At 48.8% G+C, this 20339-nt stretch overlaps 1 protein-coding gene across 9 annotated transcripts in view; it reads left to right on the top strand.

Moving 5' to 3' along the window:
* The window catches only part of Nav1 (neuron navigator 1), a 252363-nt gene that overhangs the window by 217028 nt on the left and 14996 nt on the right, over positions 1–20339 (top strand). For 4 of the 9 annotated variants that reach the window (XM_063272608.1, XM_063272613.1, XM_063272609.1 and 1 more), the window contains 15 exons: positions 1034–1182; positions 2751–2921; positions 4015–4067; positions 4812–4835; positions 4943–5020; positions 8774–8857; positions 9100–9211; positions 13396–13517; positions 16855–17051; positions 17291–17483; positions 17572–17740; positions 18024–18121; positions 18906–19001; positions 19230–19389; positions 19779–20014. In XM_063272608.1, the coding sequence (XP_063128678.1) occupies positions 1034–1182; positions 2751–2921; positions 4015–4067; positions 4812–4835; positions 4943–5020; positions 8774–8857; positions 9100–9211; positions 13396–13517; positions 16855–17051; positions 17291–17483; positions 17572–17740; positions 18024–18121; positions 18906–19001; positions 19230–19389; positions 19779–20014 (1942 nt within the window). 9 annotated transcript variants of the gene reach the window in all.

Below are 20339 nucleotides of genomic sequence, written 5' to 3'. Positions count from 1 at the left end.
TAAAAAAAAAAATCTAGCTGGGTAGTACACACCTTTAATCCCAGAATGTGAGAGGCAGAAGCAATTGTGTTCGACTCCAAAAATAAATAAAATAAAATCCCAACCCAACCTACCCCATGACCCCATGCATGAATTTAGTGGCCTTCTTAGACAATCATTTGATTGTGGTCCTAAAAAAAGATGCCACCCAACCCCTCTGTTAACTTACCATCAAGTGTGTGAGCTTTTATAGCAGGTGACTTTCTTTGGTGTCAGGGAAGAAGTGAGTTTGCACACAGGGTTCGTCTCTGTCTCAGGATTTTTATTGCTGGGAAGAGACACCATGACTACAGCTACTCTTCTCAAAGAAAACATTTAACTGGGGCTGGCTTATAGTCCAGAGGTTTAATACATTACCGTCAAGGCAGAAAACATGTTGACATGCGGGCAGACACAGTGCCGGAGAAGGAGCTGAGAGATCAGCAGCCTGCAGAAACCAAGAGAGCCACACTGGGCCTAGCTTGAATGACATCTAGGACCTCAAAGCCCACCCCTAGTAGCACACTTCCTCCAACATCATGCCCACCACCACAAGGCCACCTCCTAATAATGCCAGTCTCTATGAACCTATGGGGGCCGTTTTCATTCAAACCACCACAGTCCTATGTACTGTCACAGTCCTATGAACTGCCTCAGTGCAGTTCATCGCCCCACAGTGGACTTCTGAGGCCACTCACATAGGCAGGGGACAGGGAGTGTGGATCTTCCACTGTCAGGATAGCACTGACTTAGATAGGACGTGTCACCTGCCTGCACATGGCATGTAGAGCCCAGCTCTGGGTTCAGATGAATTTCTAAAGCCTCCATCCATCCTTTCTGTCCCTTCAGCTATCATGGGAGTCGCCATCCATTGCCTCTGACCAATCCTCCTTTTCCCTGTCCCTCTTTGACCGTCTCCTTCCGTCTCTAGCCGAGCTTAGACATCCCACACACGGCTAAGCCTCTGATGTCACTTTGTAGCAGCTCAGACTGAGTCCCTCTGCTGCTTCTCCAGGTACCAGCTTCAGTCCCAGGAGGAGACCAAGGAGAGGCGGCACTCCCACACTATCGGTGGGCTTCCAGAATCCGACGACCAAGCAGAGCTGCCGTCCCCCCCTGCGCTCTCCATGTCCTTGAGTGCAAAGGGCCAGCTTACCAACATAGGTCAGTGTCTGACGTCATTCACTGTGGCAAGAGATGAGGTCACCCTGCAGAGTGGGGCGAAGCAGCTATGCATGTGTCTCTAGGTGTAGTGGGTTCCTTCATGGTGCCTCAGTTTACCAACCCAAACTAAAGATTAAGGCAAAGTGTTCTAAGGTCTTAAACTGAAAGGTCGCCATGGGGCACAGCTGTAGTGTCCTGGTGATATCAGAGGGTCTAAATGACAATCTGGGCACAAACCAAAGTCTCGAGCTTAAGAAAGTTGATCCATGCATAGTGCTGCTGTGGACAGCTGCTGGGAGGGCAATCCCAACCTGTGGGTTTTGTTGAGCCCGAGAGAGACAAGGGTCATTGATGGCAGAGTGAAGTCTGTCTCCAGAAAAGAAAAGTCGAGACTCACCAACTGCTCTGGCTGAGCCAGGGCCATCTTAGTCCTAAGGGCAAGCTGACTAAACATGGCCTAGACACACCACACCCTCTTTAAAGCCTTTGGAGAAAAAGCTGGGAGAGAAGGAAGTGGCTCCGTGACTCAGAGACGGGATGGGGAGACAGGAGGAGCTGGCTCCAGACGCACACCAGCCCTGGTTCTGGGAAGCGCTGTGCCAGGACTGGTTTAATAGGAATCTCTTCAGAACAAGTCTGGAATAGACCTGTTGTTTGCTTGTGTATCTCTAAATCCATCTCTCCTTTCAGCTGAGTGGGGGAGGGGCGACGTGGGGAGGAGTTCTTTGGTTACCAGAACTTGTAACGTCTCTCCGTGCGGGGACTGTGGGGAATTTAAGGAAAACTAGGAATGGGGGTCCTTTGTGCCTAAGGAAGAGTCACCTGGCTTCTGCGGGCTTATCAGCCACACTGAAGGCCAAACCAGAAGAAAGGCCATTCTTGATGTAGAATGAGGGACTGGGCCAAACAGTAACCATCTTGATAGTTCACAAAGGCCAAGACAGAGGGGTGAATTTATAAGCTGGGAGGGCGAGCATCCACACACCTATATGGAGGCAAGAGGTCAGACAGGGGAGCACACAAGGATGTGAACCTTGAAAGGCGTCGATCTAGCAAGAGAGAAGTGGGGCCGGCCTCCGGTTGACAGGTTTCACAGCTGTAGATTCCTTAGCTTCCCTGAAGCTTGTTCTGTTTCCTCATTTGGATCTGAGTCTTGGTTTGAATTATCAGCCCACCCCCTAAGACAGCTAACGTTTTCGAGAACCACAACATCCCATTTTCATCGGCACATCCTGGTGATGTGAAGGTTTCAGAAAAGCTGCCGGGCCCCCAGCCTAACCTTCAAAAGCAACAGCTCCAAGGCAGGCAGCATTAAAAGAAGATCCTTATTACAGACTATGGAGTCCTTCTCCATTAGGGCCCAACCTTCCCAGGCGGGGCTGCTCCTAACCTCCAGCTGCTTGCACACCCCCACGGCCCCACCAACCCCTCCTTCCTCTCCTTGCCTCTTCCCGTTTGCCTCTCAACAATTCCTGCTCCGTCCCCACAAGGGACCAGAGAGCTGATGACCCTGCCTCTTCTCCTGCCTCCTCCTCCCATACCCTTCCCCCTTCCCTCTGTCCTTCCAGTGAGTCCCACCGCGGCCACCACGCCAAGAATCACCCGCTCCAACAGCATCCCCACCCACGAGGCGGCCTTCGAGCTGTACAGCGGCTCCCAAATGGGGAGCACCCTGTCCCTGGCCGAGAGACCCAAGGGAATGATTCGGTCAGGATCCTTCCGAGACCCCACGGATGATGGTGAGACTTCATGCCAGCGCGGTTCACGCTCATTCCAGCCCTGCTGGGTCCCCTCACCCACCACCACCTCCACTGCCACCACTGCCACCACCACACACATACATAAAATTCACAGGACATCCACTTGGGCCATTTCAGTTCTGTCGTCCCATAACTTTGAAGGGTCTGGGGGCCCAGAAACCTTGGGTGGCGCCACCTAGCACTGGGACCTGGGGATGGAGCATCTACCACTGGGGCCCAGGGAAGGGAAATCAAGATTTGGAAGGGTTGAATGAGACTCCTCAGGTGCTCTGAGACTAGAGCTGTCCCCCTTGTTCTAAGAGTGGTCTTTCTTCCTCACGGTCTCTCTAAAGAGATAACGGGGACCAAAAAAACAAAAACAAAAAAACGGTAGCACTTAAATCCATACAAACAACTAGGCATCTCAGCCCTCTTTCTAGAATGCTCCACAGACTAGCTCCCAGGCTGGCCCTGGGATTGTTGGTGTTAATCTGGGTGTTACGGAAGACCAGGCCGTGAGGTTCATGAGACCTCCATTAGTCTTCTCAGGATGCATTCCTGATAGATCTGGGTGGGTTCTGTTAGTGCTTGGAGTGGGTTCCACTATATTCACCACTTAATTTTTTTTTTTTTTCCACCTGAGTGGTCCTCAGGCTCCTAGGCTGGCATTGCAAGGTTAAGAAGAGGAGGCACAGGCATAATTGTAGTACTGGTTCTGAGCAGCTCTGACAAGAAACTCCTCCCTTTTTACAGCTTAAAGTGCTTTCTTGGCTGAGCAGACCAGATGCTGACTACCCATGAAAATCTCCTTTCCCTCTCTCTGGACCCCCCATGCTCCTCAGGGAGGCTGAGCCAGGGACCATGGCCCAGACTGTCAGAGAAAATAGATGAAAGGGGAGGCTGTCTCTACTCAGGACCATGTCCTCAGATTCTCGCCTGCTGTGGGCTGTTGGGATATGAACGGGCGCCCTGTGTTCTTTCTGTTTGCTCCAGATGCCTTCCAGAGTCTGAGTCCAAACTCCTGCTGTGGGCTCCCAGGATCTCCTGGGCCCTGGAGCCCCCTGCTAACCTCTGTGCTCTCCTTCTCTTCCAGTTCATGGCTCGGTGCTGTCTCTGGCCTCCAGTGCCTCTTCCACATACTCCTCAGTAAGACCATCAATGTCCCTTCCCCGTCAGCCTCACCCCCTACCATTGCACATGCCCTCCCTCGGACCTCCTTTGGCTGGGTAAACTGGATAGGGATGGGAAGCTACTGTCTCTGCACTTGCTGGCTGTGGGAGTGGGTGTAGGGGCAGCATCTAGAGCTCGGAACACTCAGATGAGCGTCTTGGGTCCTCTGTGTTCTTCCTGGCCTTGCTACCAACTCCCAAGCAGCTCTGGTGCTTTCTCCCCTCTGAAAAGTGAAGCTCTCCTTGTTACAGCATCCTTTCCCTGCCACGGGAACTGGAAGTGTTTCTAGCACCCGAGTAGCTTTCCAAGACCCTCGAGACTCCAGTAATGTACAGAACTGACCAAATGTCCACCGTGGGGAACCACGCACAGCATTTGGCTTTCAGATATCTTTTGACCTGTAGGTTTGCTCTGACCTTAAATCTTTACTCTTTCAAGGTGCTAACAGTCAAGGTTTATTTCAGACCAACCAACTTTATTCTCTAGCCTTCTCGGCAACGATAAGGTTGGCTAAAGATAAGCACCAGAAGGAAACCTATTATTTAAACTTGAATGTAGCTCTGAGGAGCCAGGGGCAAGAGACAGGGGACTCACCTCTCTGCATCTGTCAATCATGCTTCTTCCGGTCTCTGCCCTGACATTTGGGCCTGACTTCTGCACCTCCATAGTAACCACCTGCTTTTTTTCTGTCTTTCTCTCCTTCTGTGCCCACTTCTTCAGGCTGAGGAGAGGATGCAATCTGAGGTAGGATACAAAGCCTTTGTCTCTGCTTCTTTAACACCACTGTGCACTCCGATTTCTTTCTAAATAGTCTACCTCTGCCATCAGTAGTTTGTCTCTCTCTTCTGCAGCAAATTCGAAAGCTTCGTAGGGAACTGGAATCATCCCAGGAAAAAGTGGCCACCCTGACATCTCAGCTGTCTGCCAACGTGAGTACCCGAAGCAGGGTGAGACCTGGCTCTAGTTAAACAAGGCAATGTGAGAAGGCGATTTGACCGGGTCTGCCCTGGTCTTACACTTCTAGGGAGCAGGTTTAGTCACGGCTCTACAAAAGAAGACTCCGGGACTGTCCTTCACTTTTTCCCAACCTTCATTAAGAACCATTTTTCCCCACCTTAATTGGTATGGATGAGTTACTGTCTGGTAACCTTTGACCTTCAGTGATTCTACAGGGAGGCAGAAACAACCTTGCCATTGGCCATGGACAAAAATAGCAATGCATTTTAATTACTGAGCCCTCGGATCCTTTCTACTGCCCCAGGGTGTATTTTCTCTTTATTGATGCCACAGAACTAATCAGGCTCAGAGCCCATTATCAGAATTCTGCCTGGTGACATGAGGCCAGCTCAAGCCCAACTCCTTTCTAGCTACCTGTGTGGTTCACAGTTGGCTCTGACTGGATTCTGCCATTGATGTGAGCTGAGCTTCAGCTTTGGGCCCAACATCCTTCATTTCTGCATTTAACCCACCTCCGTATGTCCACTTAGAATGTCTGCCTTCGGGGCTGGAGAGAGGGCTCAGCGGTTAAGAGCGCTGACTGCTCTTCCAGGGGTCCTGACTTCAATTCCCAGCAACCACATGGTGGCTCACAACCATCTGTAATGGAATTAGGTGCCCTCTTGTGGTGTGTCTGAACACAGCTACAGTGTACTCGTATGTATAAAGTAAATAAATAAATCTTTAAAAACAACAACAAAAAATGGCTACCTTCCCCGAGACCTTAGTTTTTCTGGTCTGAGAGTCGAGGAGGAATGAAACTACCTCATCTAACTCCACTGTGAGTGGTTCCTCTTCCGTGACCAAACTACAAACAGAGAACATAAGAGCCATTTTCTCCCAAAATTGTAAACAACAGCCGAGCTGGGTCTCCAGAAGCTTCCCGAGTGTTTGCACAAAAATAACCTCGTCTGCAATTTCCACAGCACTTTCTTCTCTTCTCTCTTCCCTTCCTCTCTGGGAAGTTCAGCTGCCAGGGCTGAGACCTAGCTCTTGGGATCAGGTAGAATGTTCCCCAAGATTTTGCATGTTTCCAATGTATTTTAGCAACAGCTCTCTTACCACATTGGCTGTTATCTTTATTCTATTTCCCAAATCCTCAGCTCGTAAGCCCTGTACTGACTGGTTTGCTTGACGTTCATATCGAGCTTCAAACTCTCTGGGACCAAAAGAATTATAGCAGAAACAAGAACAGTCCTGTACCACACCCATTAAGGCTAGTGGCGTAGGTCATGTCCTGCACACCCTAAGAAATTCATGTCTGGGAGATGTTGAAGGGGAGAGGCGCCAGGGAGGTGGAGAACAGCCAGGGAGGCAGAGGACATTATTATGCCTGATTCACTTACACTGCAATCTGTTAGCCATCGTGGCTGTCAAGGCTGGGCTAGTTCCAGAAAATGAATTTAGAGGGTGAATTTTCTTAGAACGGGAAGTTCCATTTGGCCAAGAGAAAACAAACTAAACACCCAGGTCTGGTGAGTTCTGAATCTATAGAGTCAAGTTTTTGCCAAGGGTCCGAGCCCTTCCCTTCAGCGGGAGATGTGATGCCAGGCCCCAGAGCTCTCCTTAGGATTCCTGACGTTGAACCAAACTTACGCCATGTTGAATGGAACAGCCAGGCTGCTGAAGATGAGACGCTTTGGCCAGGAAGAGGCCCTGATCACTGTATCACTTCCAATGCTAAATTCTCTGCAAAAGGACTGCTTGGCCTAAAGTCCTACAGGCAGGCACCCTAATCTGAGGTTGCCTTAGAGCAAGGGTCCATGGAGGAAAAGAGAGGTGGGAGAGAAGAGAGAGGAAAGTTCAGCTCATCAGAGAGGGAGATGTCCAGGTAGAAATGTATGAAGAGGCCAGGGCACTCCAGGCTCCAAGTAGATTCTCAGGGACTGTAAACTACCTGCCTGCCAACAGCATGGGATGGTATAGTTAGAAGTAAACAAGCGGGCTGGAGAGATGGCTCAGTGGTTAAGAGCACTGACTGCTCTTCCAGAGGTCCTGAGTTCAATCCCCAGCAACCACATGGTGGCTCACAACCATCTGTAATGGGATCTGATGCCCTCTTCTGGTGTGTCTGAGGACAGCTACAGTGTACTCATATATAATAAATGAATAAATCTTTAAAAAAAAAAGTAAACAAGCTTGAAATTAAGAAGACAGAAGGTAGAGGCTGGAGCGATGGCCCAGTGCTTAAGAGCACTGGTTGCTCTTACAGGGAACCCTGGTTCAGGTCCCAACATCCATGTACTGGCTCATAGCCATCTGTAACTTCAGTCCTAGTGGATCCAGTGCCCTCTCCTGGCACCCATCAGGCACGCAGACATATATGCAGGTAAAACACATTCACACAAAAATAGCATTTAAAATGTAAAAGAGAGACAGAGACAGAGAGAAAGCACAGGTGAGAGTTTGGCCTGTGAGGGCAAGCTCAAAATCCTGAGTACTCAAGAGGTTGTAGCTGCAGGAGGGTCACAAGTTCAAGGCCAGACTGAGTAACTTAATGAAATCTCTCAGATCTTTCAAAAAGACAGAAGGTGAAAAAAAGATGCTTAGGTCATGATATGTATTTGCCTGGGAGCCCAGGACTCAGAAGATATACAGGAAACATGGATGATACTGCCTCTGGCCTTGTAGGCTCCAATGGCGCTGGTGAATTTGACTTGGTCGTCAGAGAGGACGTGTAATAAGAGGCAGTGAGGGTGTTGCAGACACCACAGGGACTGCATGAATGACTTGCCCAAAGCATTCAACTTTTTTTTTTTTTTGTTCTTTTTTTTTTTTTTTTTTTTTTTTTTCGGAGCTGGGGACCGAACCCAGGGCCTTGCGCTTCCTAGGTAAGCGCTCTACCACTGAGCTAAATCCCCAGCCCCTAGCATTCAACTTCTTGTTACCCTCACCATTTGCTACAGTGCTCTCACTGGGGTCCATTTGTCTATCCCTGAGTGATCCCTTTTCTGTTCCTGTACCCCATTCCCTTCACTTTTCCTATACCCTCCAGGAGCTAGCTGGAGGTCCAAACACTGGGTACCTTTCCCCAGCCTCCCTACCAGAGTCCTCACAGGATCCTGCACCCTTTCCAGTGTAGCCCTGCCCACTAGTGGCCAAAGTGGGGAATGTCCTGAAGTGATTTGCACAGCTTCGAGCATCCCCGCCAGCCTTGCCAGAGACAAGGCATTAATTCCAAACCCAGGGTGAGAGAAGAATAAGGAGCCATCCAGGCACAGAGGCAGACGAGATAACCAAATAGATCCTACTGGAAGGTCATTTTGTACCACAAGAGCTGGCCCTATGTGGTGGAGTTAAACCAAAAGCCGGAAGACTGATTTCAGAGGCTGTTGCCCTCTCATCAAGCCTTCCAACCACCTACCACATAAAACAGGGAGAGACTTTACCACCGCTGAGAGGCTATGGGAACCAGATCTCCACTTCCCCGGAAGCTCCAAAGCGCCCCCCGCCCCCCAGCCCTCCCTGTGCTCCGTTATTCTAGAAGCTACTTCTCTTCAGAAAACCTATCTGATTCCACTTTGTCTGCTCACGGAAATCAATATGTTAAAACCACCAAGAGTTTTGTTTGCGTTGGTCGGTCAGCTCTGAGATGTGGGAAAAATCTGTTAAACTACTCCTGTACCAGCCATTTCCTCTTCTGCAGCCACAAGTGCCTTATGTTCTTCTTTGTGTGTTTGTCTCAGGCGAACCTAGTGGCCGCTTTCGAGCAGAGCCTGGTGAATATGACCTCGCGCCTGCGACACCTGGCGGAGACGGCCGAGGAGAAGGTAAGAAGCCCAGGGTGGTGAATTCTAAACCCACTAGCCAAGGCGGTCTCTTCCATTCCATCGTCATAGCCATTCGCTCACTGACGGTGAGAACAAGCCTGGTTCTCAGCCCGCCTGTCAGTACAGTGTCCCGTGCTCCTCACTTCCGGTTCCTCTGCCTTCTCTGTTGAGAGCAGTAGAACCCCACGCCCAGTGAGTATTTCTGCTGAGCATTTTAACAACACTACCACCATTTCTCTTAGGACACTGAGTTGTTGGATTTGCGAGAAACTATAGACTTTCTGAAGAAAAAGAATTCCGAGGCCCAGGCAGTCATTCAGGGAGCACTGAATGCCTCAGAAGCCACACCCAAAGGTAGGATATAAGCCAGAGAGTGAGTGGAACTGAAAAAGAACAGGAGTGGATGGAAGGAAGGTTGTTATGGGGCCCTCAACATGCCAACTTCCATATCCACTTTCTGGAAGGAGAGGGGTCCTTAGGTACTCTTCAGTGTGATGTCTCGATGCCCAGTGAGGGGCGTCTGGAACATGACCCTAACTCCTGACATGAACGTATCTCCTGAGGATGAGGGCAAGCAGAGGAAACCTGCTCTCCTCTCCTCAGCCTTTAGTCCAGAGCCAAAGACCAGTCAAAGGTATCTCAACAGGGCCTCATCATGGAGCCCTGATTAGCTTTGCACTGAACCACATTGCTGTTCCCATCAACCACACAATATCACACATGCACCAAATACATCACACATGCACATACACACACACACACACACACACACACACACACACACACCATACACATCACACAGGTACCACATACATCAACATATACATACATACACACCACACCATATGTACTACACACACACATACACACGCATACACCATACACATCACACATACACCACATACATCACACACACACATACACCATACACATCACACATACACCACATACATCACACACAAACACACACACACACACACACACACACACATTTTAGATCTAGAGTCTACATATAAAAGTAAACGTATTTTTTTCTGAGTCTGGCTCATTTGGCTTCACGTTATTTCCAGTTGCATCCAGTTTTCTGTAAATAACAAATTTTTGTTTTCTCCTTGTGCCTGCATAAAGTTCCATTGTGTACATGTAGCACATGTCTTTTATTCATTCGTCTGCTGAGGGACATCCAGACTGGCCCCCTTGCCTGGCCATTGTGAATAGCCCAGCAGGAAGCCTGGATATGCACGGATCTGGTTTTTTGTTTTTTTTGTTGTTTTGTTTGTTTTTTTCTTTTTTCTTTTTTCTTTTTTTCGGAGCTGGGGACCGAACCCAGGGCCTTGCGGTTGCTAGGCAAGCGCTCTACCACTGAGCTAAATCCCCAACCCCACGGATCTGGTTTTTAACAAGGTCTTGCTATGTGGTTCTAGTTGGCCTCAAACTCACTGTGTAGACCATGCTAGCCTTAAACTTGCAGCAACCCCTCTGCGTCTGCCTCGCCCACGGGCTGGAATTACAGTGCTGCAGCAACATGTCTGCGATTGAGCTGACTGATTTTTGTATTTTGATCCTTTTGTTTGTTTATTTTTTGAGACGGGATTTCTCTGTGTAGCTTTGGCTGTCCTGGAACAAGTGTTGATCTTATAGCTTACAAACTTGGTTAGCTTAATTATCTCAATGGTCTTTTTGTTTTGTCTTTGGTTTTTATTATTCTATGTGTATGGATGTTTTCTTCCTGCATATGTGTCTGCATGAACTGGAGTTACAATCAGGTGTGAGCTGCTAGACATCTCTCCCCCTTCTTTCTGTTTGTTTGTTGTTGTTTTTAAAAGATTTATTTATTCTATGTATATGAATACACCAAGTTATCTTCCAACACATCAGAAGAGGGCATCTGATCCCACTACAGATGGTTGTGAGCCACCATGTGGTTGCTGGGATTTGAACTCAGGGCCTCTAGAAGAGCAGTCAGTGCTCTTAACTGCTGAGCCATCTCCCCCAGCCTCCTCTGTTTTTGTTTTGTTTTTTAACCCACTCCACTTTCTAATTCTATGTAGACCAGTCTCCTGACCTCCAGACCTTTGTTCCTAATCATATTTTGGACATTTCTGCTTAATTGACCTTATAGGCATCCATAGCTTAACATTCCTAAAATCGAAAACCCTCCCCTTCACCCTTGTATAAATACACAACACACCCTTTTCCGTCTGCAGTTTTGCCCAGCTCAGGTATTACCATCAGCTGGTACTGGATGGTTAATAGAAGATTCACGTTTTTCTCCTCACTGTTTGGTCTTTGTAATGAGTTCGTTCTGGTGCTTATGCAATCACAATTATACTCTCTGTGTTGCTCCTGTCCTGGCTCGGGCCCTCCAAGGTTCTTCCCTGGATTGCTGTAATCATTCCCTAGCTGGCTCTGAGTGCCCCCAGAGTAACCACATTGTCCATTCACATCAGAATGCATGGGAATTTAAATAGGAGCAGGTTATTAAAGAAAAAGGAACTTGGCTGATTTTCCTTGGTCTGATAATCAGACAAATAGCCAATTTCACAGGAGATTTATCTTCAGGCATTATTTTCAAACTGTGTGAGAAAGCGGGGAGGGAACAGGTGTAATTAAATACTCTGCGGTTGAACTAGGCACAGGGCATCTGGGAGTCGTTTGCTGGGTTGTAACTTTTCTCCTGTGTTTGAAACATTTCAGGAAGGCAGGTAACAAGAGGAAAGAATGTATCTCTGGCCCTTTAGAGTTGCAGGACAGCATCCTCCTTCTCAAAGGTGTGCCTTTCTTTTTGGCCCCACCTTCTGTCATTTCCTCTTGGATCCGTATTCCACATATAAAGAACCATGCCACACCGGTGGACACTTTCCCACCTGTACTCACGAATTCCAGACAACAACCTGAAAAGCATATTTTATAACGAGGAGAATAATTTGATCTATTATCGCAGGTCTAGAATATTCAGCCATTTCCAACTTCCCAGGTGAACTTGCTCTTGAGATCGTACTCATTTTCTAAATGAGTACATTATTACTTTCGGCTGAGAATGTTCACCCTTGTTCATGTCGATCAAGAAGCAGCTTCGTAAGGAGGACTTCTAGAAGCTTCACTAGAGCGAGTGCTTAAACAGTAATGCCTCGGTGTATTTTGATTATAATATAGGCAATGCGTTTGCATGGAGCAAAAACCAAGATGTACAAACTGTTTTCTAACTGTTGCAGATTTCCGATGCTGCCTGCACTCTTCCCCTTCCCGAGCTCTGAGGCTCGAGCCCAGCACCTTATGAACAGTAGGAGGCGCTCTACCACCGGCTGTATCTCTAGTTCTCGTTTGCTTTTGAAAGTATCGTAGACATAATTTTTAACTTAATAGGCAGGCTCACAACCATTGAAAGCTCCCCATGCTAGTCAAATACCTGTTCCTTTTTTTAAAAAACTTATGAGGGGGCTTGAACCCAAAACGTCTGCACCTACCTTTCTTCAGCCCTAAATGCTTTTCTCAGTGTTCCCGTCTGAAATATCTCTGCTCTTTCAATATTCAGACATCTCCTCTGTTCGTCCTTTTACTTCTCTCTCCACCTTCTTAAAGAAGAGTGGTTTTCCTGCTATTATAAACCTCAGAGAATTTCAATTTTCCACCTATCAGATGACAAAGAGAAACTCAGTCAAGTTAAATGCAAGGCACAAGGCTGCTTATACTTGACCTTGAGGCAAAATACAGCTATTGATTTATAAAAATGTAATAGGGCATGGGTTAAGAGCATTGCCAGAATTCAGAGCCAGCCTGGGCTACAGAGGCAATTATAGTTTAACTTATGCTATGGAATGAGACCCCATCTCAAGAAAAAAACAAAAACAAAAAAAACAAAAACCGATATGGTGTCTCATACACGTGTAATCCCAGCACTTGGGAGGCAAGGCAGGAGGACTGTCAGAAGTTCAAGATCAACCTAGTGTATATAGTGGGACTCTGCTAAAACACAGGCAGGCAGGCAGACAGACAGACAGTTGGGGATATCTACATAAAAGTGTTCATTCAGGGCCAGGTTTTTTACAACTGGCCAATCTGAGTTCATTACTAAATCCTTCTATTTCTTTTTTTTTTTTTTTTTGAGCTGAGGACTGAACCCAGGGCCTTGTGCTTGCTAGGCAAGTGCTCTACCACTGAGCTAAATCCCCAACCCAATCCTTCTATTTCTTATACTAAACTGGGGCTTCTTTTTGTTGTGGTTTTGCTCTTGTTTTATTTTGGCTTTGGACAAGGTGTTGCTATGTAACCCAGGCTAGCCCAGAACTCACACTCCCTCTCCCAAGTGTTGGGCACCAACTTGGACTGACAGCTTCTTGCGATTAGGAATCGTTCTTTTTTCACGGTTGCGTTTTCTTCTGTCGAAGCCTAACTGTAACTATAAACGTTCATTGGATTAGCGTGTGCCTACAAGCTGATGAGTCCCCACTCCCTCTTGTCGACTGTCGATAGACTCTGCTTAGACCTTGCATCTTCTTCAAATCTTCCTCTGTGTTCTTCCTTGCTCTGGCCGACAGAACTCCGGATCAAGAGACAGAATTCCTCAGATAGCATCTCCAGCCTCAACAGCATCACCAGCCATTCCAGCATCGGCAGCAGCAAGGATGCCGATGCCAAGAAGAAGAAGAAAAAGAGTTGGGTAGGTAAAGGCTTGGGGACCGGCCCGTGTTAGGAGTCACTTACCCCACCGCAGGGAACTGGCCCTTTCAGGATCAACCAAGAGATGGTCCCTTCTAACAAGGTGCCAGTGTTGTGACATCTGCTGGGGACAAAAATCTGCTGAGCTCCCATTTTTCTAACCATTGTCAATTCACCACCACCACCACCCTGCGGCCTTTATAAATGTCTGCTATCCCGGGGCTTTGCCTACTGATGAGATCAAATGTATTTGGCCACAGAAGGAGCTGAGAAAATATTCACGAGTGGGAGAGCGGGGGAGCGGGGCATGTGGAGAGGATTTATAAGCCAAGCAGCACACGCTAGATGCTCCTGGGGGCCGTTGCCTTAGTTTGGGAGAGGAGGGCTGTAGAACTTCCCTGTCGCTCCACAGCATGCCTTTGTGTGGTCCAGAGGTGGGTTTGTCATGTGTGTCGTCCCCTGTAACTCTAAACCGGCCTTGGATGAGCTTTCCACAATCTGTGAGCAGGTGTAGGGCACTGCCTGACTGACTGAAAGGGAGAGTGGCCCAGAGTGAGCGTCTTGTCCCTGTCCCTGCTGAGGAGGGCTGGCCACAGACTTTTGAGCTAGTGCAGACAGAAGCCAGCTGCGTGGGGAAACAACTGTGTGAAATGCATGATTAGTGTTGCTGCTGCTGCTTTCTCTTCATTTTTTTTTCCTTTTATTTCCTTCAAAATGCTGACCTCAAATCCCTATTTTTTTCCAGGTCTATGAGGTAAGAAACTCGGTTCCTCTTCCTGTGCTTTTTCTTTCCCTTTGCACACCCTTATGTTTCCAGAGAAAGCACCCTTTCTTTTAAAAAAAAAAAAAAAAAGGCCACTCATAACCCCGACTGCCCCCTAGTTCCTAACTCGCTCCACTGCATGGTCCATCCACGCTGCCGCTCATGAGGACAGAGGAGTGGTCTGCTTAGGGGTCAAATTGGAAATCCTAACTAAATCCAAATCTGTTGTCTGCCGTCCTCCTTCCAAGACAGGCCTGTTAGGTGTTGAGCTCAGGTAATCTAGAAAACTATTTTTTTTTTTTTTTTTTTGGTCCCACTCACTGTAGAAGCCTGGTAGAGAAGAGGACCAGTGGGCGAAGATTATCTGGATCACAGTCTCTAGAGGCCTGGTCATTTTGGGCCTAGTCCAAAATCTAGCTTTAGAATAGTGTGAACTAGAGACAGGCAAGGGATTTATTTCATCCAGGATAAGAGATCCTTGTCACCCCAAAGACCATGGAGCCTCTAAGACCATCTCAGGGACTAGAGTGTTGTCCAAGGCAAAGAGAATATGGCCCCAAATTTCCCTTCCAAAACAGACGTGTGAGCCCTACACTAACCTTCCAACAGGGTGCTTGGATTGTAAAGGATGAGAAAGCCTGAACCCATTGCACCATGCCTGCCAGCCTGGTGGAGCATGCCTAAATCCCAACACTAGGGAGACTGAGACAGGAAGAAAACCGTGAGTTCAGTGCCAGCCTGGGCTACGTAGGGAATTCCACACCTGGCTTTGGACCTTCATGAAGGTGGAAGGAGAGAGTGACCTCCATGAAGTTGCCCTCTGACCTCTACACGCACATGCTGTTTGTAGCAGATGCACACACATGAAGAGACCAGTTGGTTCTCTAAATCTGGATTCTTAAAGTAGCCTTTTCCCAAGTGTGCTGCGCAGATCCCCAATCCACTGGGATGTTCCTTAGAAGGTGGAGATCTCATCACCCACCTCTGAGGAGCACTGTATTTTTCCTTAGCACATCTGTACCAGGAATGTTCTAAGGCGCCCCCTCCTCAGCAAAGAATCCTGGTTCTCGGCTAAGTACACTGGTTGAGGCATTAGGGACAGAGCAAACTGCTCCCTGCAGCCCTGACTATCAGAAGGCTAAGGTTCACTTACAGGACCACTGTCCGAAGTATAGCGCAGACAGAGGGCTCATGCTGTGGGCTAGCAGTTCCCTTGGGACTTCTCTCTAGAGAGGGAAGGAGACAGAGAAAAGACTGACTCCCGTGAGACTGATGTGGAGAAAACTCCACCGGGTTGAAAATCAGGAAGCCCAAATGTCCAGTCAATCAGCTCTCAGCTCTTCATCTCTGCAGAGAGCTGAGTTTTATGGTATTTTAAAGCCCTGTGCTGTGCTCCATGATGATACATCTAAGCCAACTAAACACATACTCTTACTCAACTATTTGGCCCAGTCAGCTTGGTCCTCACATTTTACCTGGAAGTTCCACACACACCACGTACTAGCTGCATAAGCTCCCGGGAAACTTCAGACGGGTTCTAAGGAAAACACCTTGAAAGCAGATAAAACCCAGATCCTGCCACCCGCGTCTCACACTCCAAAGATCTGGCTTACCTTTGCCCCCTATAGCCTTCGACCTCTCCTTTACTCTCTGTCTCTTGCTGCCATCCCATGTCCGTGTCCGTGTCCGTGTCCGTGTCCGTGTGTGTGTGTGTGTGTGTGTGTGTGTGTGTGTGTGTGTGTGTGTGCATGCTGTATGGAGGCATGTGAATGGGTGTGGGGCAGGTCCTTGGCTTGCATATCTAGCTTACATCCCTAACACCCAAAGCTCATCGACACCAGAATCAAACAAGCCGTGCTCAGATTTTAATGCCCCACGTAGCCGAAGACTGGCTGGGAAATAGCTCTTGTCCTAGGACATTTGGCACAGTAGACAGTGATGCAAGGTGGGCATGGGGGTGAACACCTGTCATCCAAGCACCTGGGAGGTAGAGGCAGGAGGATCCAGAGTTCAAGACCACCCACTGCTACATACAGAGTTTAGGGCTAGCCTGGTCTACAAGAGACCCGGTCTTTTAAAACAATAAAGGGGAAAGAGATCACGTATTTGGTTGGTTTAACCACTATACTATGTGCTGAGAACAAGAAATACTAAACAAAACTTGCTATCACTTAATTCTCTGGATATTCACAGAACAATATTGCCAATTTCTGATTGATTTGTGAAGAGACAAATAAGTTCTTGCATAATGAGCCCAAGTTAGGTGAAATTGGACTTTTGCGACACCATGTGACCCCTGGGGAGGGGCTTGGGTTGTTTTGTTTTGTTTTCTGACATGAGGGACACAGTTCCCTCCATGGACTCAACAAGTTTCTCGGCCCTGTAATTTTATCTCAGTCCTGATTTCTAGATAAACTCCTATGCCCATATGTCACCAATCAAGCAACGCTTCACACAGTGGGTGTAATAAAAGTAAATCCTCTGCCTCTATGTCCCTGTCCCAGCCCTAAAGCTGTTCTCTCCATCCCAGCACACAGCCTTGACATCTCTCTCCCTGGAATCTGCTCTCTTCTAGCTTCGAAGTTCCTTCAACAAAGCCTTCAGTATTAAAAAGGGTCCCAAGTCAGCCTCCTCCTACTCTGATATTGAGGAGATCGCCACTCCTGACTCCTCAGCCCCGTCATCCCCCAAACTACAGCATGGCTCCACGGAGACTGCATCCCCCTCCATCAAGTCCTCCAACTCGTCCTCTGTGGGCACTGAGGTCACCGAGTAAGTGCTCTACCCACCGGTCACCCTGGTAAACTGCTGGCTGGAGTTGGCAGTAAGCCCACAGACCCTGACACGTGCCACCATAATATGCCCTTTCCCTGGGCATATGAGACCCACAGAGGGGGACCCTTCCTGACAGACCAATTGGGAGCCAGAAGGAAACATGGGCCAGGCATGTCAGTATCCCCTTCTACCCAGTGCTTCTGTGGGATCCAGACTGACTCTTGGCTTTCTTACAGGACCCCTGCTCATTCAGCCCCGCATACCAGACTGTTCCAAGCCAACGAGGAGGAGGAGCCAGAGAAGAAGGAGGTATCAGAACTGCGCTCTGAACTATGGGAGAAAGAGATGAAGCTTACGGATATCCGGTTGGAGGCCCTCAACTCTGCCCACCAGCTGGACCAGCTTCGGGAGACCATGCACAACATGCAGGTCAGTGTCTGGGCAGAGCTGCAGAAGAGGGAGGCAGGGCCTACCGTCTCTGCCACCCTGCCACCTGCCCTGTGTCTTCTGCCCACAGTTGGAGGTGGACCTGCTGAAAGCAGAGAATGACCGGCTGAAGGTTGCCCCCGGCCCCTCCTCAGGCTCCACTCCAGGGCAGGCCCCTGGGTCGTCTGCTCTGTCGTCCCCTCGCCGTTCCCTGGGCCTTGCACTCAGCCACCCTTTCAGTCCCAGTCTCACGGACACAGGTACTTAATTGAGAAGAGCCTGTGTGGGTAGAAAGAGAAAGGGCTACTCGGCACCCTTCCACCTGCCCTGTGGCATCCAGGAGGTAGTGGCGTTGAAGTCCAGGAGATGCTGCTGTCTATAGGCAGTAGCAGTTGTTAGGACTTTACCTCCATGCCTTTTGAGCCATGCTCCCATCTTCCTCTCTGTCCTACCTATAGAATCATTATGTGGAAAAGAAAATAACTGCAAACTTGAAGTAAAGCTGGGTCCTTAAAACCAGTCGGTCCTTTTCAATCTCCACAGACCTTTCGCCCATGGATGGCATCAGCACCTGTGGTCCGAAGGAAGAAGTGACGCTTCGGGTGGTGGTACGGATGCCGCCCCAGCATATCATCAAAGGGGTAAGGGACTTCAGGGAAGGCCAGTGTAGGAACCAGTGTGATACAGATGGCCCCAGATTACACTGGTCCAAAACCAATGTGTGTTTACCAGAAACGACTCCCATTTTGAGTTTCAATCTGTTCCTGGGGCTAATGGTATGTAATTTGAAACACCCAAGACCCTGGATGAGGACAGTGAGCCCCAGCCCCCAGCCATGGGATTAAACAGCAAACGATCCTGTGGCTTAAGTTTGCTGAGTGCACTTTGAACTCATATCTTAACTCATAACTGTTTGAGTTTTTTGTTTTTGTTTTTTATTTTTTAAGATTTATTTATTTTATGGATGGATATGAGTACACTGTCGCTGTCTTCAGACACACCAGAAGAGGGCATCGGATCCCATTACAGATGGTTGTGAGCCACATGTGGTTGCTGGGAATTGAACTCAGGACCAATGGAAGAGCAGTCAGTGCTCTTAACCACTGAGCCGTCTCTCCAGCTCTGACTCAGTGGTTTGATTTTGGGGCTGGGGAAAGGAGGACAGGTTTTCATGCTGCTCAAGCTGAGCTCGACCTCGCTGTTAGCAGGGGCTGACCTAAAATTCTGATCTTCCTGCATCCTCCTCTGGGGGGTTGCTGTCACGTAAGGGAGATGAGCAACTGTACCATCACACTTGTGCGGAAAAATGAGAGCTCCGAATAGTTGGGCAGCCAGAGTCCTCAGCTCCTGAGGTGTTCTACAACCTCCCCTTCTAGTGTCAGCCTTGCCGAGGTTTACATGCTTCATTCAACTTTAACCCTACAGGACTTAAAGCAGCAGGAGTTCTTCCTGGGTTGCAGTAAGGTCAGTGGTAAAGTTGACTGGAAGATGCTGGATGAAGCCGTTTTCCAGGTATTCAAGGTAAGATGCTCCTCCCACTCCCAGACATTGCTCATCTTCCCAAGGGGCTTTTGGCCATCCAGGCCTTGGGCTCCTAGGAACCTTCGGTGCTTTCTTGAGGAGGGCAGCATAGGAGGATGCACACCACCTGGTCTTCCTTTGCCTCCCCTACTGCCTATGATCGTTGTTCCTCCTTACGGCTTTCCCACCTGTGGCTGCGTCTTTTCACTGCTCTTGTTCTCCCATCAGGACTACATTTCTAAAATGGACCCAGCTTCCACCCTGGGACTAAGCACTGAGTCCATACACGGCTATAGTCTCAGCCACGTGAAACGAGTATTGGATGCTGAGCCCCCAGAGATGCCTCCTTGCCGCCGGGGTGTCAATAACATATCGGTCGCCCTCAAAGGTCAGTCTTTGTCTCTTGGGGTGACATAGTGTAGCATGGCGGCCGGGAGAGGATCGCATCATACATTCATGTAACAGGAAATGGATGAGAAATTCTTAACATGAAGGAGCGTGGGTAATCTAGGAAGTAAAAGGATTAGTAAGATCCAGTCAGATGTTTTTGCCAAACTCAGGCTTCTTTCTCTACCCGTTCTCTTCTAGCTCATAGTGTACCCTTAAAAATGAGGTCCAGGTTTTCAAAGCTGGGGGTGAGGGGGGTTCCTCTGGAACTGTAAGACAAGCATCTCTGACTTTCTTCAGTGGACCCCTAGGTGGTGATGGGAAAGCTCACTGGGTGTCTTGCCACCCTCCGGGCTGGTGAAGACTCATGCTTTCTGGGGTGGGGTGCAGGTCTGAAGGAGAAGTGTGTGGACAGCCTGGTGTTCGAGACGCTCATCCCCAAGCCCATGATGCAGCACTACATAAGCCTTCTGCTCAAGCACCGGCGCCTGGTACTCTCCGGCCCCAGTGGCACCGGCAAGACCTACCTGACCAATCGGCTAGCCGAGTATCTAGTGGAGCGCTCAGGCCGCGAGGTCACGGATGGAATCGTCAGCACTTTCAACATGCACCAGCAGTCTTGCAAGGTGGCTTCCTCCTGAGACCTCCTACCAGTCTGTGCAGGCCTCAGCCTCCTGCAAGCCTTTCCCTGCCCCTTTCCTGCCCCTAGTCCTTTTCCCTTCCCACAGCTCTGCCTTACTTTTTTAATCTCCAGTGTTCTTTCCCACTCCTGTCTTCCTCTGAGACCCTTTTCTTGTCATCTCTTCTCTCCTTCCCACCCCTCCTCCCCTTTCTTTATTTCCAGTCAGAGTCTTGCTATGTAGCCCAGACTGGCCTGGAACTAGCAGTCCTCCCACCATCCTCTCCTCTGCCCCAGTTAAATTTGTATGGTGTTGAGTATTTAGCATAAGG

This window comes from Rattus norvegicus, chromosome 13 (genome assembly GCF_036323735.1).
Source record: "Rattus norvegicus strain BN/NHsdMcwi chromosome 13, GRCr8, whole genome shotgun sequence".
Taxonomy (NCBI): domain Eukaryota; kingdom Metazoa; phylum Chordata; class Mammalia; order Rodentia; family Muridae; genus Rattus; species Rattus norvegicus.
The sequence above is the reverse complement of the archived record's forward strand: the minus strand, read 5'-3'. Positions and strand labels throughout refer to the sequence as shown.